The sequence below is a fragment of the Brettanomyces bruxellensis genome, chromosome 7 (assembly GCF_011074885.1).
Source record: "Brettanomyces bruxellensis chromosome 7, complete sequence".
Classification (NCBI taxonomy): domain Eukaryota; kingdom Fungi; phylum Ascomycota; class Pichiomycetes; order Pichiales; family Pichiaceae; genus Brettanomyces; species Brettanomyces bruxellensis.
Window position 1 is genome coordinate 1282012 of NC_054688.1, and position 23613 is coordinate 1305624.

Sequence of the window (23613 nt, forward strand, 5' to 3'; positions counted from 1 at the left end):
AGGTTGGCATGGTTAACGTAGCTAATATAAATGGGATAAGGCTTTAGGGGAAAGTATGGGTGTTGTTTTCCCATAAACCATGACAGAAAGCTATGTCTTGGTTAAACAGTGTTGGCACAGAGTTTAGGCACCCTTTAAAACCCTGACAGTTCTTTTAGAAATTGTAAATTGGCCCAGTACAACAAAATTGGTGATTGCTGGTTTTTTGAGCAAAAGTGAAAAGTAAATTCGTACTTGAAGTAGTTAATAAAGTAAGCAGTACTCTACTAAGTACAACTCTATAGTATTTCTTTTCCATAAAAAACAGGAAAATGGCGCGTAATACATAATTTGGCAAAATATCATTACTTTCTCTACATTATTTCACTTACGTTACTCCACCCACGTTATTTCAGTTACTTTATTCCACCAACGTTTCCTCTTTGTCTCTGTTCATGCTTACATTAACGATTAGTACGCAAATAAGCGCCTAGGGACCCCAGTCCCGTCGATCGACGCAAAGTAGTCGTTCCCCTACCAAGAAATTTTTTTTTGTCATCCGCCGGAAAAACTGAAGAAACGAATCGGGCTAATGACCCGGCTCGCGCCGCGCACCAAATAAATAAAAGCCCAATTTTTTATCGAAACTAGATCACCCCCCACCGCGCGAAGGCCGCCGGAGACAATCGAAATTGGGCCCCGGGGAAGAAAACGGAATTCCGGATAGTGAAGAAAACGAGATCATGCACAATGTCCGTGTGCATTTGCAAAAAAAAAAAAAACTAGAGTATGCAGAACAAACAAACAAATGGGGTGGAAAAGCGTGCACAGACGGAAGTAAGTCATCGGATGGCATTGTGTTACATAGAAAGACCGTTTGTGGGGTTGTGGATGATCAAAAAATTAATAAATCTAAAAAAAAGATTTCATTGGGTATATAAGAGGACGCAGAGCCTCTTCCCAGGACAGAAAGGAGTTCCCACGGTAAAAAAAAAAAAACTTTACGTATATCTTCACACATACAAGCATTACAGTTCGATAGATACTTTTTAGAGAATATCTAATACAGATAGACGCATCAGCACAAATAGAAAGCGACAATTTCTTAGAGTGCTGTCAGATAGAATTAGAAACTGCTATTAATACCAGCATAGATATCAGTAGCAACCCGGCAAGAATTAGAAAAAAAGCAGAGCAGCAAGAGTACCAAAAATGGCCAATTTCCCAGATTTCAGACTAGATGGAGAGGTGACAGTTGTCACAGGAGCATGTGGAGGACTTTCAGGCGCAGTTATTCCAGGATTGCTCGCCTATGGTTCGGATATTGCATTATTGGACATGAATGCTGACCAGATCAAGCAGAGCATTGAGGAGTTCAAGAAGCAGGCCAAGGAAACTTTGAAGTTGGAGAAAATTCCGGAGATGAAAGGTTATGTTTGCGACGTTTCGGATGCTGAAAACGTGAACCAGGTATTCGAAAAGATCCATGCAGAGTTCGGCAAGTACCCACTCCACCTTCTCAACACTGCCGGATACTGCGAGAATTTCCCTGCCGAGAAGTACCCGGCCAAGAATGCAGCCAGGTTGATCAGTGTCAACTTGCTCGGCTCATTGTACGTTGCACAGGCTTGGGCTAGACCTTTGATCGAGAACAAAGTCCAGGGAGCTTCTGCAGTTATGATTGGCTCGATGTCTGGCAACATTGTCAACGATCCACAGCCTCAGATCTGCTACAACATGTCCAAGGCTGGTGTTATCCACATGGTCAAGACTTTGGCTGCCGAGTGGTCCAAGTACAATATTCGGATCAACACACTCTCGCCAGGTTACATTTCTGGACCTTTGACCGCAAAAGTCATCCAGGCTGATCCTAAAATGTATGACAGGTGGATGTCAATGGTGCCAATGCACCGGATGGCCGAGCCTCAGGAGTTTGCAGGCACTGTTTTGTACTTGCTTTCCAACCAGGCCTCTTCTTACACCACTGGTGCAAACATCATTGCTGATGGAGGGTATGCATGCTGGTAAGGGGTTCGTGTGGCATTTTTTGGAGTTTTTATACTTTCTTCTTTGCTTTCCGGCCTTTTTCTGAGAGGCTTGCAACCAGTCAAAGAGACAGCTTCAGCACTCTCGTTAAGCGCTTTATCTTTATCTTGTCCTTTCCATTTATTTTGACATTGATGCTGTCTCTTTCCTATATTTACCCTCTACGTTGTTTTTCTCTCGCTTTAATGAAAGTTCAAATGATTATGTAACACAGGAAAAGAGTATTCTGGAATGTAGTTTATTTGTATTGTAATACTATACTGATTTAGTTCAGTTGTAAGTTGGATGAGGTATTGTAATGACTCAAATAGTCTACTATTATCGGAATCCACAACTCTAAGATCCCAGGTAAGATGCTGAATCGAAATTATGCCTCCTTTTACAAGTGTTCTGACATTTCAAGGAACCAGAAAAGATGTATTATATTCTTCAGGAAACCCAAAGAGATCCGAGCAATTACTGTATTTTAGTAACGAAGAATAATACCAAATAGTCTCTAATAGTCTCTAATATCACTCATTTTTTCATCATACACCATTTATACACGTCTTGGCAATTAATTAACACCCGGAACTGACAACTATTTGAATTTATTGTTCTATTTGCGAAAGACCACCCGGCGGCTATAAAATCCTCTATTCCTAAAAACCAAATGAATACGAAACCGGAAAGTGAGGATTTGAAAATCAGGAAAAAAAGTAGAAATCATATGGAAATAAATTATCTCGCGTAAGCACTTTGATAATTCTTTCCCTGAAGTTCGATCTATTTAAAAGCTTAAACAAAAACAACAGAAACAACAAAAACAACAACAACAACAACAAATATACAAAATGCCGTTGGATAGAGAAGACTTGGCCAAGTTGATGGACAAACTAGAAACTGCCGAAAAGTTTAAGAATCCAAATAGAAAACGGACAAAGCGCAGATACAGATCATTAAGACAGGTCTTGAGAGATGATGAAAAGCGAATTCAACAGAAAAGGGACGAGTCTAAAACACCAATTGCTAATGTTGTCACATACCAATCAGTTACTGCACCACCGTCGTTAAAGCCAGTGAAAACCTACTGCGATATAACTGGGCTCCCAACCAATTACAGAAGTCCAACCACAAGAATGCGTTATTACAACAAGGAGTGCTTTGATATGATCAAGTCGCTTCCCCCGGGTGTTGACCAGCAGTATTTGGCATTGAGAAAGGCAAACGTGATCTTGAAATGAAGTATACGAACTACAAGCACGAAAAAGTACCGATGCAAAATTAATTATTATCCATCACGTGTCATCCACACAAGAGTCCGCCTCTGATCGGTCAGCTCTGGCCATTCCATCTGGCCACAATGTCGGATATGGATCTGTCGAATTGCACATTTTCAATTTCAGTGTCGATTTTTTCTGATGTGATGAATGGATTGCACACAAGTCTCAAGTATGCTCTATTGACCTTTTTAAACACCCCGTTGAGGTTTCTCTCTGATTGGTCGGTTGTGTGCTCCTCACGCGAGCAACCTAGAACTATTTTCATGCCTGTATTTGTCTCCTGGCCAAACACAAACACACCATCATGCACAAATAATAAATTGTAAGTGCGGCCGGCCTTCGGTTCGGTTTCTGCTGCTGGCATAAATGGCGAATCAAACACGTCAAGTGCCATATGGGAAAGGAAGTTATACTTGAGAAGCTCATTTTCTTTAGTTCGCTCGTCTATAAAGGATTTTGTTTCAATTGAATCATCTGGATTCTCTGGATTTTTCGAATTATTTAACTTTGATGTTGATTTTTCTGTAGTTTCCTGCTTTGCTGTTGTATCCGTACCGGCGTCTAATTCGGCCTTCTTTGTTTCCAAATCAGCACCATCTTTGTCTGACTTTGTAGATTCAGACCTATTTTCTGCATTCTCTTCGGCAGATTTGGACTGAGCCACGCCTTTTTCAGACTCGTGTGTGTTCCAATTATACTCGTATGGGGAAAAAGGCTGTATGTACAACGGTTGGTTTTCCCTTGAAATAAGGGAAACAAAATAGATTGCCATGACTCTGTACTCAATGCAATAATTAGACGCTTATTACTGAACGATATGAAACTCTCAAAAAAGAAAGTAATGCGGAATGTATTATACAGAATAAACAATCTCAGATCAGCAGTAATTAAGTTGGAATTGAGACTGTGCTTTTTTTTCAGGCCCCCTAAATATTTTTGTACTTCATCCTCTACACGAACGCTCACCATACCAAATACATTTCGAAATATATTTCTATCACGAGTTTCTGGATTCACCACAATTTTATTTAATGTCTCTGTCCTCAATTGGCTTTGTCTAACATCCACTTCCCGGTAGCAATATTTTGTGATCTAGTCTATCCATTATCCTTACCATTTATTACTATATCCTTATTTATTAACCTTATTTATCATCATTATCAACTCGGATTAAACCTGTATGATTTATCACAAATACTCACTCCTCTCCAACTATGCGATCCCCAACTCTCATGTACCTGTAACCAACATTCTCAACATCGATATTCACCCCAAAATATACTTTTCCCTTCTGTTTTCGCTCCTTTGAAAGCTCAACAAGCAACGACGAATCACGTGACCCCCTATCAGACACTGTAATCATGTAGCATCTGTCACATTTGCATCTTTTCTTGAGCACAACTCCGCTGTCCATGTCTGTTAGAACGGACAACTTATCCTCAATGTAAGGATGTGCCGAATCGACAACAATGTTGGCTCTGAACCTTGAAATGAGAGAATCATCTTTCGAAACCTGTCGCATACTTCTCTCATTTACTAGTAAGAAAGCGGTTTTATTCTGCATCTGCTTCTCGGTAACAAACTCAGCCAAAGTGCAGCCTATGTTCATGACATCACTGAAAAACTTGACCATCTTTCTTTCTGAAATCGCTATGAAATCTCCCATCTGCTTGGTTTTGTACCTCCGGATGTTGGTACTGACCCAAAGCTTATTACCGCCTCTTTTATCTCTCACATAAAGCATATGCTTTAGTGGATCCACACGACAATCTAAAAGTGCCATTCTGGGATTATTCTTTAGCAAAAGAGGCTTTTGCGTCAGCAAATCGAGAAGCACAAAGCTGCGATCGAACTCGAAACCGTGCTTGGTCAATTTCCATTTTCGGCCTTCCGGTATTCGATAACCTGGACACGATTTTATTGGATATACCGTCAAGCTTTTAACTACAAGTTCGTGCTTTTCTCCTGGATTTCCCTCCTCAATGTTTAAATTGCTCTCTTTAAGATACTCCGTGATGAATTTAACTAGTGTATTAATCTCTGAGATCATAGTCATCGCACCAAAGCTCACTCTTATCACACCGGTTGGTTTTCCATCGATTATATCCAATATATCACCGCACTTGTGCCCTTTTTCGTAGTCTTGCCTTATATCCTCATTTGTGCGATCGAGAAACTTTTGAATTCCGCCTATATTGCATAATGTTCCCGTTCTTAACGAAATATTTCGAGCTGAGGCAAGCTTCCCAAAGCCATAATACCCAATCGGGTCTCCTGCTGGCGACAAAAGCGAAAATGCAATAATAGGGCCGTGTTTGGCATCTGGCCAATCATAAATCTGCAGCATTCTGCGCCCAGTGTTGCCATATTTCAGCTGCTTCAACTTGCAAATGGCGTATTTTCTGATTTCATCCGTGTGCAAACGAATGCTGTTAAAAGACCCGAAAATCTGATAATGCGAATCAATCGCCACGGACAATTCCAAAATCGCATGGATCGGAATCGTTCCGTCTTCTAGGCTTTGATGCAATTGCTTACTCCGGCGGCAAAACGGCTCCTCAATCGTGAGAGCATCAATTGTGCCTCCACCAAAGTATCTTCTTTTTTCAACGAGCTGTTTTGCAGTCGAACGCCTTAAAATGAGCGCTCCTATATCTGGCATTCCAAAAATCTTGTAGAATGACATCACCACAAAGTCTGGCGAGCTGTTTGCATCACTTAAGTCGGGAGGATCGGATGTTGACAATGCAGAGGCATCATAAAGTGTGTAGCAATGATCCAATCGCCTTCTAAACTCCTTACACCAGCCAAGAGGAAACTTCTGGCCGTTGAAATTCGACTGTCCTGTCCACGAGACAAAGTTAAGTGCTGGATATTTGCCATCTTTGTCTTCAACTGGCTCAAAACTGGATATATCGTCAAAAGTTGCGTATTTGGCGGCTAAAGTTCGCAACCCAATCAACGAAGTGTGACAGTTAATGTTGTAATAGTAGTTGAATGAATTTTCTGCGGCATCCTGGATAAGGGAGGCAGCAATCTTTATTGCGTGTGTTGCATTTAGAGAAAAGACAATGTCATATTCCGCCGGATCGGCGTGAAATATGCTTAAAATCTTGTATCTGGTTTCCTCGACAAGACTGGCAGTATCGCGTGATGCTAAAGATAGGGAGTGCGGATTTGCAAGAAGCGTTTTGGATAATGCCTCATGAATTTTGTCTAATGTGAGTGATGAGTACACAGTTGTTCCAGCATGATCTAGATATGTTTGATTGGCCAAATTGGGGTAGTACTTCTCTCTTATCTCTGAAACTGGTAGCGGGTAGAACTCAGAAACAGTCATTCCGATTAGTTGGGCAGGCAACAATACACTCAAAAAAAGGGTGCTTTGGGATCGTGAAATACTGTAAGTGGGTAATCAATGAAAAATAAAGATGAGGGGAATTGAAGCATATTTATACTTTCAGGGAAAGCGATGTGCGGACCAATCAAAAAGTCCGCATGCATGAATCAGGGTGTGGAGAAAAAATATCCCTATCAAAAAAGCGAGCTGATAAGGAAGGCCGATCGGAAGGCCGGGGATATTTTCCCAAAAGGGAACAACACAAGGCGACAGGAAACGGGCGGCACAATTTGGGATTGTGGTATTTTTACTGTTGGGATAAGGGAGCAAATTTATTTTGGAAATATTGACGAAGATGCCTATGGCTTACGTGTATAAATAAAAGTTACTTGCAGTTTTTTTTAAAAGGGCATCATATCGCACTGCCTTGCTCAGGCCAACAGTTTCGGCCTAGTCCGAGATTTTCATAGTAATACTATTTGGGCTTTCTTATACTCTTTGGGTTGTAACTTAACTAGGTGTCGTTAATGCTGTACATTGTGCTATTTGCATCTTTATACTTTGGAGAGCTGCTCATATCAACAAACTTGGGTTTAAGTCTAGTTTATTCAATTTCGGAAACAACGTTTATGGAAAATTTAAAGAATATTAAGAAGCCTAAATAACATGCTTAAAATGTGTGACCTACATTTGAAAGGATATTTATTCTCACAATTACAGTGTATATCGAGTATATGAAAGCAGTGTAAAGCAGGCAAGTTCTGAATTTCCTGAATTCTAAATCTTTTGAAACTGATGACATCTTTTGATGATAAGAGTGTCTTTTCTATGATTGTTTGAAAGCATGGATATCTTATTGATTTACCAGAATAAGGAATGCTTTAGAAAGTAGAAACTAAGCAAATTTATCCATCAGACCAAGTTACAAGGCTGATGATTAATCCTTATGTAACTTGAAGAATTAGTGGAGAGTCGGCATCTTCCAAATCCGGAAATATACAAGCCAATGGACAACAAAAAGGCTTGCATTCTTGAGCTATAATTACACGTAGATACACCAAACTTATTCTATTGCCAGAAACTTTATATTTTCATCAGTCAGCAAGATTATTGCACTATGTTATAGGATCACGGAGGAAGTGTGGATGTATGTAATTGGAGGTAGGTACAGCATCCTTACACACTCAAGTGAGGCGAATTTTTCAGGCATACGAAAGTGCGAATTTTCCACTCGTTCAATTTCCAATTTTTTTTTATTTTTTTAACACGCATCAAAAATGGTACGAGGTGCCCTGGCACATAGAGATCAATTAAATAGTCAAGTACTGTTTAAGGAATACCACACAAAACAGCAGGTTGGAGTAAGGAAGAAGCGGATTATTGAGAATGTCAAGCGCCAACTACGACTATGACGAGAATTCGCAAACTTGGCCATATTTTGCACTGACGGGAATACTGGTGCCACTTATCCCAGCAACAATCTCGTTATTGAAAGATCAGATTGCCAAAAAGGAGGAAAGCAACGACAAATTTAAGAGCGTCGAGTGGTTTGAGTCTTACAACAAAGAAGATGTGCAGAAGCTAAGGAAGAGGAAGGTGAGATCAGGGGCATTTTTCAGCAAGAAGTTCGTGTTTGTTGCAGCAGGCTGGGTGTTGGTGGGCCTACTGGCATACCTAATAAGGAACATAGACGTTGCCGTTTCGGGAACAAACTTCGACCCCTGGAAGATCTTGCAGATCAGCGAGCGGGCTACAACAAGAGAGATCCGCTCGGCCTACCGGAAGCTCTCTGTGAAGTACCATCCGGATAAAGTCGACACGTCGGAAATGAGCCAAAAGGAGATAGATGCGGTCGATGCTGCTTACGTGATGATCAACAAGGCCTACAAGGCATTGACGGACGATGCTGTGAAGGAGAATTTCCTCAAATACGGAAATCCCGATGGACCCGGCGAAGTTACGCATGGAATTGCTCTCCCCAAATTCCTCATTGAGGGTCGCAGCTCGCCATTTCTCGTTGCAATCTACATTTTGCTCATTGCAGTCATTCTCCCACTTGGGGTGGGCAAATGGTGGTCGGGTGTCAAGGCCCACACGAGGCAGGGGATCTATTCGGATACTGCATCCGGCTTTCTTGAGCATATGCTAAATTTCGACCCGGCAAACCTCGTCCAGGTGAAAGATATCTTGAAACTAGTGTCCGAGGCGCGCGAATACCGCGATATCGACCACGCCCTTACACCAGAGCGTGTGTACGATCTCCTGTTGTTGCAGTTGGCCCGCCGGAAGCCCGAGAACCCGGCGGACGAGTTGCTAAAACTCAAAGTTGTAGCCGAGACTCCGCGTTTGTTACTCAGTTTTTTGCAAATTGCGTCTGCATTTCGGAATACAGATGTCTGCTATGCGATCGTTGATGCACACAGATGCCTGATCCAGGCACTGGACATCGAGGATGACCGGAAAATGCACAAGTACCGGCAGATTTTGCAGCTTCCGGGTGTTGATTTGGCCAATTTGGACACAGAAGGTGCACCAGGCATGTTTACGCTTGGCAAGTTGTTGAAGAAGCCAACTGAGGACCCGGCCAAGTTTTTGGGTGTGGGAGATAACTCCGCAAAAGTGCTCGACTATGCATCGAAGATTCCGCTTATCGAACCTCTAGATTGCAAGTTCAAAGTCCCCGGAGTGGACTACATTCCACCCAGCTCGCATGTTCACATCGATTTGCGGTTTGTGGTGAAGTCTGCAGCCCACAAGTCGAAGCCGGAAATCAGTAAGTTGTCGAAAGAGCAAGTTAGAACGAGACTCGAGGAACCAAACACTCTGGAAGCACTAAGAAACCCGTACCAGATCGTGTTCGACCAACCGGCAATAGCAATGGATTACGTGCCACCATATTTCCCAGACACCAAGTACTTCAGCGAGAATTGTGGCTGGGTTGCATTCTTGATCATCCAGAAAGACGGAAGAATAGGTGACTCACCGGGAATGGTGAGAAGAGTCGATCTTTCGAATCTAGAGCTTACTCAGGAGCAGTTCATGAGTTCCGATGCAAAGGTGTCTGTCTTCAAGCTGCCGATGACGGCTCCTACGCCTGCCAAAGAGGGCAACTTCCAGTTTAGGCTTGTGCTCAAGAACTTGGCCTTTTTCGGAAGTGACATCGAGATTCCTCTCGTGATGAAAGTCGAGACTAAGCCCGAGGAGGCTGCCACAGACGATGCTTACGGAATAGAGCCGCCTTCGGAAGATAGTTTGGCGGGGGCAATGGCACAGCTTAGAGGTGATGAAGTGAAGCAGATTGAGAGTGAGAGTGAGAGTGAGAGTGAGAGTGAGAGTGAGAGTGAGAGTGAGAGTGAGAGTGAGAGTGAGTGGACGGATATGGATACAGATACTGAGGAGGAGGATGGGAAGAAATAGGGAGTGTGTAGGAAATATAGAAGTAAGAAGAAGCGATTGTGTGATAATTAATGCTGTAGTACGAGGGTAACTGGGGAAGAAGATACAGATAGATGAAGAGTGAGAAGGAAGAAACGAGAAACGAGAAATAAGTAAGAAGTGAGAAGTAGTAAGTAGTAAGAAATAAGAAAGGAGTAGTTAGTAGGAGATAAAAAAGAATTAAGTAGTGAGTAATAGGTAGCAGGAAATAAGAAATAAGAAATAAGTAAGAAGTAGGAAATGAATAACAAGTAAGTAGTAGGAAGTAGTAGTAAGAAGTAGTGAGAAATAAGAAGCAGTAAGTAGTAAATAGTAAGTAAGTAGTAAGTAGCAAATAAGAAATAAGTAATGAGTAGTAAGTAGTAAGTAATCAGTAAGTAGTTAATAGGAAATAAATAAATGATAAGTAAGTAGTAAGTAGTAGTAAGTAGTAAGCAATAGGTAGCAGGGAATAAGAATTAAGAAATAAATGACAAGTAAGTGAGAAGTAAGAAATAAGAAGTAAGTAGTAAGTAGTAAGTAGTAGTAAGAAATAAGGAAGAAGTAGTAAGAAATAAGGAAAAAGTAGGGAGTAGGAAATAGGAAATAAGCAAGAAGTAAGAAATAAATGATAAGTAGTAGTAGTAGTAGTAGTAGTAGTAGTAGTAGTAGTAGTAGTAGTAGTAGTAGTAGTAGTAGTAGTAGTAGTAGTAGTAGTAGTAGTAGTAGTAGTAGTAGTAGTAGTAGTAGTAATATTAGTAGTAGTAATAAGCTGTAGTAACCACCTCCATTAATTGCACAAACTAAACCTAGCAAAGTCATTCTCCCTTCTTCCTCAATATCCGCTTCGCGTAATCAATCAACTGCGTGTTTCCCTCGGTAGTGACAAAAAACCGCCTGTGGGACTTGTCCTTCCACAAAATAACACCTATCTCCTCACCGTAGTCCATGAGCTTCTCAAACTCGAAGTCATTGGCAAAATCCTTGTACAAGTACCCGTTGGTAGCCTCAATTCGGTCTAGCTCCAACTGCCAGAGCTTGATCTGGTCCACGACTGTGGGAGGGAGGATTTCGAACTTCAGCTGGTCGGCAGCGTAGGTGTTGCCGATGGAATTCTCGAATTCAAGCTTCTTGGCGTATTTTTCCTCTGCTTTTTTCACCATCCCCGGGTGTGCGTGGGTCTCCAAGTAGTTGATGATCTGATCGGCGGTGATTCCATTGATCAGGGCCCTGCGAATGGACTCCCGGGTGACAATGCCGGTGACCATGTTGGCAAAACGGGTCTTCAGGTGCACGAACAAGTTCAAGATGGCGATCTGGAGCGGCGAGGACGTGTAGCAGTATATTTTGAAGTTTGTCTCGATGATCACAGACCCTTCAACCCTGGTTTGGTCGGCCTCGGTCGCCGGGTTGGCAATCTGATCGTTTAAAGCGGCACTTGCAGTCTTGAAGTTGGTCTGCTCGGAGGTCAACGACGTGGCTAGACGCGTCGGGTAGAATATCTTGCCCTTTCCGCCGGAAGCAGCATCCCGCGGGTAGTATAGAAGCCCGTAATCGATCAGATCCTCAAGCATGATGAGCTGGGTGTCGCTTAGCATCCCGATCGGGTAACCCTCTCCGAGCTCGAGCGATCCCAACATGAAGATGAAGTTGAGAACGTCCACCGGGTTCATCATGAGCTTCTCGGACATCTTCAAGTACTGGAGGAGGAGGGTCCAGATTTGCGAGTTGATGGTCTGGAGAAGAAACTGGAACCCGCTTTTCGTGATCAGAAGAGACTTGAGCTCCTCCCCTGAAGGTGGAGTCAGCTTCCCGTCTATGTAATGATCGTCGACTACAAAATCCTCGTCTGCATCTGCCCCGGAAGAGCTGTTTTCTCTCCTCTGGCGGTCGGACGGCAGCTCCATCAACCCGCTGTACCGAAGCAACGTCAGCACGCCTATGCTGGGGTACTCGGCGATCTCCGAGCCAACCATGAAGTGCAAGATGTTCTCCCACTTCGACAAGCAGTACGAGTCCAGGAACTCCACTGTGATCTTCGCGTTGTCGTCGCTGAACAGTGCATTGAGGTTTTTCTGCGTGCTTTCGGTGCTTTTGTTGTCTTTTGAGCTTTTCAGGCCCTTCCTTCCGCTCTCTTTCGCCTCAGACTCCTCGATCGTCTCCGTGATCTTCTCATTTGGATCCAACTGCCTGCCGGCCCGAAATCCAGTGAGTGCATCCCTGAAACTCTGCCTGAAGATCGGGTTCAACTGCACAAACACTATGACGGCGATCTTGCCTGTTTTCGGGTGCTTGAGCTTCTTCCTGATCTCCTTGAGGAGATTGAGTGCTTTGAGCCGCTTGATGGACTCGTTCTGGTATATCTTGCTTGGGTTTCGCCTGTGTGTAGTGCCTGAAGCCTTTTTGTGCCGGATCCACCTATTGAGGTCCAAAAACGGGATTGCCGTCTCCTGGAATAGAAGGGTCATGATGTAGAACTTGGCGAGTGCAGGGAGCAACCTGAATACTGCCAAACATGTTTCTGGCGATTTGTAGAGTTGTGCATGGACAGTTTCGGGGAGATTGTCCAAGTACTCGTTGATGCTTGACTTGAAGAGGTCTGAGGAGGAGGGTTGGGTCAGAGGGGATTGCATGGGAGGGGAGATTAAGAGGAATGGAAATGATCTGTATGAGTGAGTGAAGTTATAAACAATCGATGAATGTCAATGAAGTGAGCTTGATAGACTAAATCAATGAAGTGAGCTTGATAGAATAAATCAATGAATAAATCAATGAAGTGAGCTTTGTGAACAAAGCAATGGGTAAATCAGTAAGTTAGGTCCACCTGAATAAATCAAGCTTGATAGACTAAATAACTCAACGAACAAATCAGTGAGAAGTGTGTCCGGTGAACAGATCAATAAATAAATCAGTTAATAAAGTCAGCTTGAATAAATCGATAAATAACCTAATGAATTAAGTTCACTTGAGAGAGTAGATGAGGCAGTGATAACCAAATCAACCAGATAGGTTAAATCAAGAAATGATATTAAGAAATGATATTAAGAAATGATATTAAGAAATGATATTAAGTCAATGATATTGAGTCAATGATACTAAGTCAATGACATTAAATCACAAATTACAATGACCAGAGACAAAATCTGGAAGCCATTCAACTTAGGGTCATCTTAGCGAAACCTCTCAGAATTGAGATTCCGGCGTAGGTTTCTAGAGCAAAATATTTTCTCTATTTTTTTCATCTTATAAATTTTTCATATTGATTTCTAATTTCTTGATTTGTTTGATACTTCTAGTTTCTTTGATACTTTGATACTTTGATACAGAGAAGCTGAAAAGATAGACTAGGCAGAGGACAGATTAAGAACAATTTAAGCATGACGAGCAAAAATGAGGCTATGGACGAACTGCTGAAGCCAATGTACAAAGGGAAAGCGTTGACAGACCCAATCAACACGGCAAAAGACAAGTGGAATTTGGTGCCGGCATTCTTGAAAGTGAAGGGACTCGTGAAGCAGCACTTGGACTCGTACAACTACTTCGTGGACGTGGACTTGAAGAAAATCGTCAAGGCAAACGAGATGGTGGTGTCGGACGTGGACCCGAGCTTCTACCTGAAGTACCTGGACATCCGGGTGGGATACAAGAGCAACGGGGACCGGGAGAAGCCGGAGGTGGTGCTGCCGCCGCACGAGTGCCGGCTCCGGGACCTGACGTACAGTGCTCCGATCTACGTGGACGTGGAGTACACGCGGGGGCGGAAGATCATCATCCACCGGGACTTGGAGATCGGCCGGATGCCCATCATGCTCCGGTCGAACAAGTGCATCTTGCACGGGCGCAGCGAGGCGGAGATGGCGTACCTGAACGAGTGCCCGTTGGACCCGGGCGGGTACTTTGTGGTGAACGGCACGGAGAAGGTGATCTTGGTCCAGGAGCAGTTGAGTAAGAACCGGATTATCGTGGAGACGGACCGCAAAAAGGGCATCGTGCAGGCGTCGGTGACGTCGTCGACGCACGAGCGCAAGTCCAAGACGTACGTGGTGGCCAAGAAGGGCCGGATCTACCTGAAGCACAACTCGATCAGCGAGGAGGTGCCGATCGTGGTGGTTTTGAAGGCGGCGGGCGTGGTGAGCGACATGGAGATCATGCAGCTGGTGTGCGGGGACGACTCGGCGTACCAGGACCTGTTCGCGGAGAACTTCGAGGCGGCGTCGCGGCTCGGGGTGTTCACGCAGCGGCAGGCGTTGGAGTTCATCGGGCGGCGGGTGAAGACCGTGCGGCGGATGAATGCCCCGCGGTTGAGTGTGCTCCAGGAGGGGCTCGAGGCCGTGGCCACGACGATCTGTGCCCACCTGACAGTGGCGCGGCGGGACTTCCGGCAGAAGGCCGTGTACATCGCTACGATGACCCGGCGGGTGGTGATGGCGATGCAGAACCCGAAGCTCGTGGATGACAGGGACTACGCGGGCAACAAGAGGCTCGAGTTGGCCGGCCAGTTGCTCTCGTTGCTGTTCGAGGACCTCTTCAAGAAGTTCAACAACGACTTCAAGGCCAACTTGGACAAGATTTTGCGGCGGCCGAGCCGGGCGTCCGAGTTCGACGCCTTGCTGCACATCAACATCCACTCCAACAACGTCACCATGGGGCTCAACCGGGCCATCTCGACGGGCAACTGGTCCTTGAAGCGGTTCAAGATGGAGCGGGCCGGCGTGACCCACGTGTTGAGCCGGCTCTCGTACATTGCAGCGTTGGGCATGATGACCCGGATCAGCTCGCAGTTCGAGAAGTCGCGGAAAGTCAGCGGGCCGAGGTCCTTGCAGCCCTCGCAGTTCGGCATGTTGTGCCCCGCGGACACGCCCGAAGGTGCATCGTGCGGCTTGGTGAAGAACTTGGCCCTCATGACGCACATCACCACGGACAGCGAGGAGGAGCCGATCCGCCGGGCCTGCTTCATGCTCGGGGCCCAGGACATCGGCCAGGCGGACTCCCGAGCCCTCCACGCCCGCGGCAGCTTCGGCATCTACCTCAACGGCACCATGATCGCCGTCACCCGGTACCCGGGGGCCTTCGTGCGCCGTTTCCGGCTGCTGCGTCGCTCCGGGCGGCTCGACGCCTTCGTGTCCATCCACACCGACTTGCAGCAGGCTGCCGTGCACCTGGCCTCCGACGGCGGTCGAATCTGCCGGCCCCTGATCATCGTCGACCGCGGTGTGTCCCGGGTGACCGCCCGGCACCTCGCCTTGCTCCGAGACGGCCGCTGGGGCTTCGACGATTTCCTCCGCCGCGGCCTCGTCGAGTACCTCGACGTCAACGAGGAGAACGACGCCCTCATCGCGTTGTACGAGCGGGACATCGGCCAGCTCACCACGCACCTCGAGATCGAGCCGTTCACCGTCTTGGGGGCAGTCGCAGGCCTCATCCCGTACCCTCACCACAACCAATCGCCCCGGAACACGTACCAGTGTGCCATGGGCAAGCAGGCCATCGGGGCCATCGCGTACAACCAGTTCCGGCGTATCGACACGCTCCTCTACTTGCTCTGCTACCCGGAGCAGCCGCTGGTTCGAACCCGGACCATAGAGCTTGTCAAGTACAATCGGCTGCCGGCAGGCCACAATGCCACCGTGGCCGTGATGTCGTACTCGGGTTACGATATTGAGGACGCGTTGCTGTTGAACCGGGCGTCGATCGACCGCGGGTTCGGACGCTGCCAGACGTTGCGGAAGAACACCGCCTTGTTGAAGCGGTACCCGAACCACACCAAGGACATTGTGGGGGGAATGCGGTTGGACGGTTCCGGCCGGCCGATCTACCAGCATTCGGCATTGGGGGGAGACGGGTTGGCGGAGGTGGGGTCGATGGTGCAGAGTGGGCAGGTGATAGTGAACAAATGCGTTCCGACCGGGCCGACGGGGCCAGGAGGACCAAGTGGAGGTGGAAATTCCACCAATCCGAGCGGGCGAGGCCCAGGAGGAGGTAGAAATGGACAGAGTAGAGAAAGAGAAAGTGCCACCTCCTCCTTCCAGGAATCTCCCCTCGTCTACCGCGGCCCCGTCCCCTCATACGTGGACCAGGTCATGCTCACCGTCGGAGACAACGACCAGGCACTAATCAAAGTGCTCCTCCGGCAAACCAGGCGCCCCGAGTTGGGCGACAAGTTCTCGTCCAGGCACGGCCAGAAAGGTGTGTGTGGAATGATCATCAAGCAGGAAGACATGCCGTTCAGCGACCAGGGCATCTGCCCAGACATGATCATGAACCCGCACGGGTTCCCCTCGCGGATGACCGTCGGAAAGATGATGGAACTCGTGTCGGGCAAGGCCGGCGTGCTCCGGGGCACCTTCGAGTACGGAACGTGCTTTGGCGGCTCGGACCTCTCGGAAATGTCCAAGATCTTGGTTTCCAAGGGCTTCAACTACGGCGGGAAGGACATGCTCTACTCGGGAACCACCGGTGAGGCCCTCCAGGCCTACATCTTCTTCGGGCCCATCTACTACCAGAAGTTGAAGCACATGGTGCTCGACAAGATGCACGCCAGGGCCAGAGGTCCCCGGGCTGTGCTCACCAGGCAGCCCACCGAGGGTAGGGCGCGGGACGGTGGTCTTCGGCTCGGCGAGATGGAGCGGGACTGCTTGATTGCCTACGGAGCGTCTCAGCTCTTGCTTGAGCGGTTGATGTTGAGCTCCGATGCCTTTGATGTCGATATTTGCCAGGGCTGCGGCCTTATGGGCTACAATGGCTGGTGTCCTATGTGCAAGAGCAGCCAGAATGTGGTCAAGATGACCATTCCGTATGCTGCGAAGCTTTTGTTCCAGGAGCTGATTTCGATGAACATAGCACCGCGGTTACAGTTGGGTGATGTGTTTTAATATTGATATCGAAATCTAGATCGATAGATCTAGATTGAGATCCATGGATGGAGGATATATCTAGATAGATCTACATATGAGGATCAATATCGAAATCTAGATATATCTAGATAGATCTACATATGAGGATCAATATCGAAATCTAGATATATCTAGATTGAGATCTACATAGATATGGAAGACATGACGTTGCTTAGTTCATCTTAAATATGTGCATGCAGTATGTAATGCAATTTCTAGTATTAGTTTCCTGAGATCTACATCCAGATGCCTGCTGGAAATAACATTGCTTAGTCTATATGTGTATAGTATGTAATTCAATTTCTAGTACTTAATGTCTTGAGATCCACATGGATGTGAGGATATAACATTGCTTAGTCTATGTGTATGTAATGCAATATAGTATTTCATATCCTGCTGCTGTGCATCCAATATTTGTCAATTACACCATTGATATATCTAGTACACTATGCAATGATTTCTAGTATTCAATATGAAATACCATTCTGTTCTAGACATAGATATAGATGTATGCTGTATACTGGATATATGCTCTGTATGCTCTAGATGATTTACATTTTGCGTATACCGTATATGCTCTATATACTCTATACACATACACACATGATCTAGATAAGCTGCATGTTATGATCTAGATGCAATATATGCACTATATGCTTCACACTCTATATGCATTACACCCCCAGTTTAGACTATACACTCAATATCTTGGTTAACTATGCCTTATGCCAATGCTACCTCCCATATCTACGTCTTATACGCTGTCACACAGTTCCACATTCTCAATATATAATCCAATATCTAGTATTTAACCCCTGCTCAATACAGTATTTTCGGCATATTTGTAATGTGGATGCATCTGATTTCTGAAGTACTTTAACATTCTGTTTAAAGATGGCAGTTGCAAACTATATTAAACCCTTCTGGTTAAGTATTTAAAGAATTTTCTCTGAATCCTCTTTAGTGACATTTCCAAAATCCAAGTTTTGTCTTTAAATATCACCCCGAGTCTACTCCAACATATGCTGTGAACTTCTTCAGCAATATCCATAATTCCTTTAAGCCTTTAAGCTGCCATTCAAGTACTAAATCATGTATACGCTTATATATATTTAGTATGCTGCTGAAATGCTCAAGTGTTTAAATGTTTGATATGCCAAGACCAAGTATACATCTTGCTGTTGAGGAACCAGCTATTCTTAACTCGTACATGGTACAAATCACGTCAGCCTCCAGTTCATTGCACTTTAGATCAAACTCCGCATTGAGGTATTTCATCACATACTTTGAACATTAACATTCAGCTTCCCCTCAACTCCTTCCCACCTTATATGTCATATATGCCTTATTATTATAACCATCCCCTACCCAAAGATGCACTATGCCATTAATCGCCTTACAACATGCTCGTTTTCAGACGTTTCAAATGTTCCCACTTACCTTGCTTAACATTTGTGAGATGCGCTATCACTTCTTCTAACTTCGCCTTCCTAATCTCAGCATCACTTCCCATATCACTTCCTGTACACCAAATCGTAATCCAAATTCAGCTGCCCGTACAACTCCTTCATGGAGAACTCCCTGCTCAATCCATCCCCAGAACCATCACCAGGCATTTCTCCATGCTCTATCTTCTCACCCATCCTCTCTATGGCCCTCTTTCTCTCCTCCACCTCCTCCTTTTCCGCTTTTCCCAAATTCTTGTACCTGGGAGACCGCATAAAGTCATCTAGCTCACCCAAAGCCGAAGTATCGTACTCAAACCTCAGCTTTCTCAGCCGGGAGTCCCGCTGCTTCTTCCGGTATTCCTCTATTCCTCCCATTCGATCTATCTTTAGCTTCGCATCGTTCAAAACATAGTTTGAGGCCGCTTTTGCTGCTTTTCTCCATTTATCAATCAACTCGGCCAGCCCATCTTTTGGACTCTCATCTTCTCTTTTCGCCTCAATCTTCTTCAACTTCGCAATACTCTGCTCATATCTCTTGATCTCTCTCTCTAGTTGCCGCTCGTTCTCCTCGACAAATGTCGTTTTACTCAATTGATTAAGTTGAACCTGAATCGGGATCTTATCGCTCATCCTGATGTCTGCAGCAGGGCTCGAGAAGCTCCGCACAGCCAAGGGTGACTGCATTGGGCCATCCTTAGTCCTTAAAACGATCGGTGTCGATGCTGTGAGGTTTTCTAGACCGCCATATTTGGCCTTTTTAGGCCTCGATGTTCCTTTTGGTGACAAATCCGGTATTGGCGAAGTGCTAAGCTCAACTATTTTGCGCGGAAGCGGTGAACTGAAGTTCCGCACGCTTTTCATTGGTATTCGGTGGTTGCTCTTGCCGATTATATGCTGCTCGGATGCCTTTTTGGGACTGCTTGATCTCCGTTTGGGAATCATGAGCTTCCCGGTTAGTTTCGGAAGCATTTTAGGCTCCATCAACTTCTTTGGGGCCGGCCTCACTTCCCCATACAGTTCCTCCTGCTCGCTAATTGTTGATTCTATTGCCTGATCCGACACTTCAGAAAAATCTAGAAACGAATCATGAGGTGTTGATTGTGAGTTTGGCGTCGACTGCTCATCCATGTTCGAGAAGGGTCAAATTCTGCCTGAAATTCGATGAATTGTCACTATAATGCTTTAGAACGTGCCCTTTTGGCTAAATGAGTGATAAAGTGACTTGAACTTCAACAATGATGCCAACTCTATGGTCAATAAAAACAAAAACGGGCCATCCATTTTGTGCAGAAAGCGTCGATCGACACACTCCAGAGACGGCATCTCTAGATATTCAACTTAAACTTTTTTTTTTTTTTTTTTTTTTTTTCCTTCTCAGCTGAAAAATTCTCTCGGAAAAATTTTAGACCTACAATCCCTATCTCCAGATCATAACTCCCAGAAAGCCAAGCCAACAGCTGGAAACAGACGGGATTGCCAGTAGATAGAAGCTCAAGATGGCCAAGACTAGTAAAGCAACCAAGAAGTTCAACAAGAAGCATTTGAAGAAGACGTTGGAGAAGCGTAATAAGGCCAAGGAGTACAAACGGAGAATTGGCAACAAGAAGGCACTTCGGGAGGAAAAGGCCAAGAACAGAGCAAATGGGAGATCGGCCAAGGATGGAGAGGTGTTTGATGACATGGATTTAGAGAAGTACTTTGAGAAAAAGGTGGAAGTTCCAAGTGTTAAGACGAAAAAAGGGTCTAAATTGGGTAAGAAGTCGAAGGAGGAAGAAAAGAGCAAAGGGGAGGAATCAGAGTTGGAAATAGAGTCAGAGTCGGACTCGAAGGCCGGTTCGGACGCAGAATCGGAATCCGGAGCGGAAATGGAGATGGACAAGCAGGATTTGGAGGATTTGAAGAAGGAAGACCCAGAGTTCTACAAGTATTTGAAAGATAATGACAAGGATCTTCTTGATTTCAATCCGGTGAATCCTATGGATATGGTGAGCTCGGACGAGGATGATGAGGATAAGGAGGAGGCTGAGAAGGAGGACAAGGACAAGGACAAGGAAAAAACACAGCTAGAAGTGGAAGTGACGATTGAGATGGTGAAAAGCTGGGAAAAGAACATGATGCAGGAAAAGCCATCAATCAAAGGGATCAAGCAGGCAGCCATGGCATTCAAGGCGGCGGTGAATTCAGAGACAGACAGGGAGTACAGATATAAAGTGAGCAGCGGGCCGGTGTTCAACTTGTTGATGATGGTTGTTTTAAAGAAGCTTCCTCTTGCGATCGAGAGGCTTTCTCCATACAAAAAGGACGCAAGAGGCAGCAGAAAGCTTGGCTCAACATCGAAGAAGTTGAACGGCCGCATTTGCACAATCGTGAAGTTGCACTCAACGTCTTTGCTTGAGCTTTTGGACGGCATATCGAAGACAGAGATGGCGATTCTCGTTTTACAGTCTACCCAGGAGCTTTTCCCATACATCATGTCGTGGAGGAAGATCCTAAAGATTTTGATCAACAGCGTGGTGCAGGTTTGGGCATCATCGGGCGATTTCGAGACCCAGGTTGCCGCGTTTGCCTTTCTAAACAACGTGTCCCACGAGTATCCAAAGGCAGTGTTGGAGATTTCTCTCAGATCGATGTATTCAGGCTTTGTGAAGAACTGCCGCCGCACAAACGTTCACACAATCCCCTCGATCAACTTCCAGAAGAACTCGATGGCCGAGTTGTATGGCGAGGATGAAAGTTTGGGATATAGGGTTGGATTCGAGAACATTCGGCAGTTGGCAATCCACCTCCGCGAGAGTGTCAACAATCCTACCAAGGAGAGTTACAAGGCTGTTTACAACTGGCAGGTGTGCAACGCTCTCGATTTCTGGTCCAGAATGCTCTGCTTGCGGTGCAATCCGGAGGCTGAACTCAAGAGCAGTGTGAAAAAGGGAAGAAAAAGCGGTACAGAGTCACCTTTGAGGCAGCTTATTTACCCATTGGTGCAGGTGACCATCGGAACGATTCGTTTGGTGCCATCTGCACAGTTCTTCCCGCTCAGATTTTACCTTGTGAGGTCACTAATCAGGTTATCGCAGGCCACCGGCGTGTTTATCCCGCTATTTCCATTGATAAGCGAGATACTGACGTCTTCTGTGTTCACCAAGAAGCCCAGGGCCTCGTCTTTGGCCGCAGTGGACTTTGACAGCTGCATCAAGGTGAATAAGGCGTACATTGGCACCAGAGTGTACCAATCAGGCGTCTGTGACGAGTTCATAGAGCTTTGCGCGGAGTTTTTTGCGCTCTACTGCAAGAGCATCGCCTTCCCGGAGCTCATAACTCCGCCTGTCATATACTTGAGGCGTTTCCGCAAGAGAAAGGGGGGAAACTTGAAGTTCAGCAAGCAACTTGGAACTTTGATCGACAAGCTTAATGCAAACGCAAAATACATAGAGAGCAGGCGGGCCACCGTGCAGTATGGCCCAAGCAACACACAGGAGGTGTCTAAGTTCCTCCAGGATGTTGAGTGGGAGAAAACGCCTCTTGGAGCGTATGTTAAGACGCAGAGAGAGGTTAAGGAAGCCAAAATGAAGATTCTCCGGGATTCTTTGGAGAAGGAGGAGGAGGAAGAGAGGAAACGGGAGCAGGAGAAGGGCGAGGGAGAGGAGGAAAGAGAAGGTGATGAAGATGCAAGTGAAGATGATGAGGATGGAAATGAAGATGTCGATATGGACTCTGATGAAGAGTAATGCGAAGATGTAAAATGTATGTATGTACACTTAACTTAGATGCGATTGACTACGGTAATAAACAGTTATATGCCTTGATCTTTTCTGTAACCGCACACATATGTGTATTGGTGCTTTGGGGGGGCTCTTAAATGTGGATTGGTGCTTTGGAAGGCTCTTAAATGTGTATGGTGTGTGTTGGTGGCATTAATGGAATAACATGGTAGCAGCTCTCTTTCCTAAAAGAGCGATATATTTTCAGTCGCGTATTTCACTAATCCTCCTACACTGTTGGGACTTTTTTTTTCTTTCTATCTTTTTATTTTTTTTCTCCATCTTTTTATTTTTTCTCTCTCTCCTTTTTCTCTTTTCTCTTTCTCCCTTTATCTCCCGATAACGCGAGTCCCATTATTATCAGAGTCGCATTGTTGATAAGCAGCGGCACATTTCAATTGACATTATTTACATTATTTACACAGTTTCTCCTCCTTCACATTTTATTTCTCTTTTCCCTCTTCTTTCCTTTCTTCTTCCTTTCTCTCTCTTTCTTCTCTCCATTCCAAGAAACAACTACTACATCCCAAACAATGCTTTTCACTCTGGAGGCAGCTTTCACCCTTTTCCAGATTACAATCTCCGGAGCAGTTATTGACACATTCAACAACCAAGAACCCCTCATCCAGCCATACAATGCCCTGAACTGCCCAATAGACATCCCGCTCTCCTGCTCGAACAAAACTGAGGTTGAGAACAGCTGTTGCTTCGAATATCCAAGTGGTATTTTCTTACAGGCACAATTCTGGGACGCAAGGCCGTCAGTGGGCCCAAAGGACATGTTCACAATGCACGGAGTGTGGCCAGACCGCTGTGATGGGTCGTACGACCAGTTCTGCAAGCTTTTCAGCCCAATTAAGAGTGCGAGGGCGATCTTGGAGCAGTTTGGCGAAAATCAGCTTTTAGACGAGATGGACCGTGTTTGGAAGAATATACGGGGAAACGACGACTATCTCTGGGTTCACGAGTTCAACAAGCATGGAACCTGCATGAATACACTCAAGCCAAGCTGCTATGACCAGGAAAACTACCGGGAAAACCAGAATGTGGTGGATTTCTACAAAAGAAGCATGCAGCTCTTCAAGACCTTACCAACGTATCAATGGTTGGCCCAGTCGGGAATTGTGCCCTCCAACTCGAAGCTCTATACCAGGGAGGAGATCGAATCGAGTCTCGAGGAGCATTTTGGACATCCTGTGTTCGTTAGTTGCCGTGGAAATATGCTTCAAGAGGTTTGGTATTTTTACAAGTTGCACGGCTCGATTGTGGCCGGCGATTTTGTTCCTATAGACACGGTAAGGGCCTCCAGATGCCCTTCTAAGGGTGTGAGATATCTTCCTAAATGATGCATTACCATTATATATGAAGCTATCCCGCTGCCCGAAAGTTCGCGGATGGCTTTGATTAATTTAATTTATCGATTATGAAATTTTTTGCCGGACTTTTGCCTATCTATATGCGCAATTTCTAAAT

At 45.5% G+C, this 23613-nt stretch overlaps 10 protein-coding genes across 10 annotated transcripts; 6 read left to right on the top strand and 4 right to left on the bottom strand.

Annotated features, from left to right (window-relative positions):
• Window positions 1-1191: 1191 nt before the first annotated feature.
• Window positions 1192-2007, top strand: BRETT_005031 (uncharacterized protein; the record flags this gene model as incomplete). Its single annotated transcript, XM_041283516.1, has 1 exon — window positions 1192-2007. The coding sequence occupies one exon, from the start codon at window positions 1192-1194 to the stop codon at window positions 2005-2007; it is 816 nt and encodes a 271-aa protein (XP_041136868.1).
• An 851-nt stretch (window positions 2008-2858) lies between these two features.
• Window positions 2859-3248, top strand: BRETT_005032 (uncharacterized protein; the record flags this gene model as incomplete). Its single annotated transcript, XM_041283517.1, has 1 exon — window positions 2859-3248. The coding sequence occupies one exon, from the start codon at window positions 2859-2861 to the stop codon at window positions 3246-3248; it is 390 nt and encodes a 129-aa protein (XP_041136869.1).
• Window positions 3249-3339: 91 nt separating this feature from the next.
• On the bottom strand, window positions 3340-4059 carry BRETT_005033 (uncharacterized protein; the record flags this gene model as incomplete). The annotated part of the gene is made up of 1 exon (XM_041283518.1): window positions 3340-4059. The coding sequence occupies one exon, from the start codon at window positions 4057-4059 to the stop codon at window positions 3340-3342; it is 720 nt and encodes a 239-aa protein (XP_041136870.1).
• A 426-nt stretch (window positions 4060-4485) lies between these two features.
• BRETT_005034 (uncharacterized protein) lies at window positions 4486-6627 on the bottom strand (the record flags this gene model as incomplete). Its single annotated transcript, XM_041283519.1, has 1 exon — window positions 4486-6627. The coding sequence occupies one exon, from the start codon at window positions 6625-6627 to the stop codon at window positions 4486-4488; it is 2142 nt and encodes a 713-aa protein (XP_041136871.1).
• A 1386-nt stretch (window positions 6628-8013) lies between these two features.
• Window positions 8014-10044, top strand: BRETT_005035 (uncharacterized protein; the record flags this gene model as incomplete). Its single annotated transcript, XM_041283520.1, has 1 exon — window positions 8014-10044. The coding sequence occupies one exon, from the start codon at window positions 8014-8016 to the stop codon at window positions 10042-10044; it is 2031 nt and encodes a 676-aa protein (XP_041136872.1).
• An 815-nt stretch (window positions 10045-10859) lies between these two features.
• On the bottom strand, window positions 10860-12674 carry BRETT_005036 (uncharacterized protein; the record flags this gene model as incomplete). The annotated part of the gene is made up of 1 exon (XM_041283521.1): window positions 10860-12674. The coding sequence occupies one exon, from the start codon at window positions 12672-12674 to the stop codon at window positions 10860-10862; it is 1815 nt and encodes a 604-aa protein (XP_041136873.1).
• Window positions 12675-13418: 744 nt separating this feature from the next.
• RET1 (DNA-directed RNA polymerase III core subunit ret1) lies at window positions 13419-16913 on the top strand (the record flags this gene model as incomplete). The annotated part of the gene is made up of 1 exon (XM_041283522.1): window positions 13419-16913. One exon carries the CDS (start codon window positions 13419-13421, stop codon window positions 16911-16913), a length of 3495 nt encoding a protein of 1164 aa, XP_041136874.1.
• Window positions 16914-18448: 1535 nt separating this feature from the next.
• BRETT_005038 (uncharacterized protein) lies at window positions 18449-19510 on the bottom strand (the record flags this gene model as incomplete). Its single annotated transcript, XM_041283523.1, has 1 exon — window positions 18449-19510. The coding sequence occupies one exon, from the start codon at window positions 19508-19510 to the stop codon at window positions 18449-18451; it is 1062 nt and encodes a 353-aa protein (XP_041136875.1).
• Window positions 19511-19878: 368 nt separating this feature from the next.
• Window positions 19879-22107, top strand: BRETT_005039 (uncharacterized protein; the record flags this gene model as incomplete). Its single annotated transcript, XM_041283524.1, has 1 exon — window positions 19879-22107. One exon carries the CDS (start codon window positions 19879-19881, stop codon window positions 22105-22107), a length of 2229 nt encoding a protein of 742 aa, XP_041136876.1.
• A 566-nt stretch (window positions 22108-22673) lies between these two features.
• On the top strand, window positions 22674-23486 carry BRETT_005040 (uncharacterized protein; the record flags this gene model as incomplete). Its single annotated transcript, XM_041283525.1, has 1 exon — window positions 22674-23486. The coding sequence occupies one exon, from the start codon at window positions 22674-22676 to the stop codon at window positions 23484-23486; it is 813 nt and encodes a 270-aa protein (XP_041136877.1).
• Window positions 23487-23613: the final 127 nt, after the last annotated feature.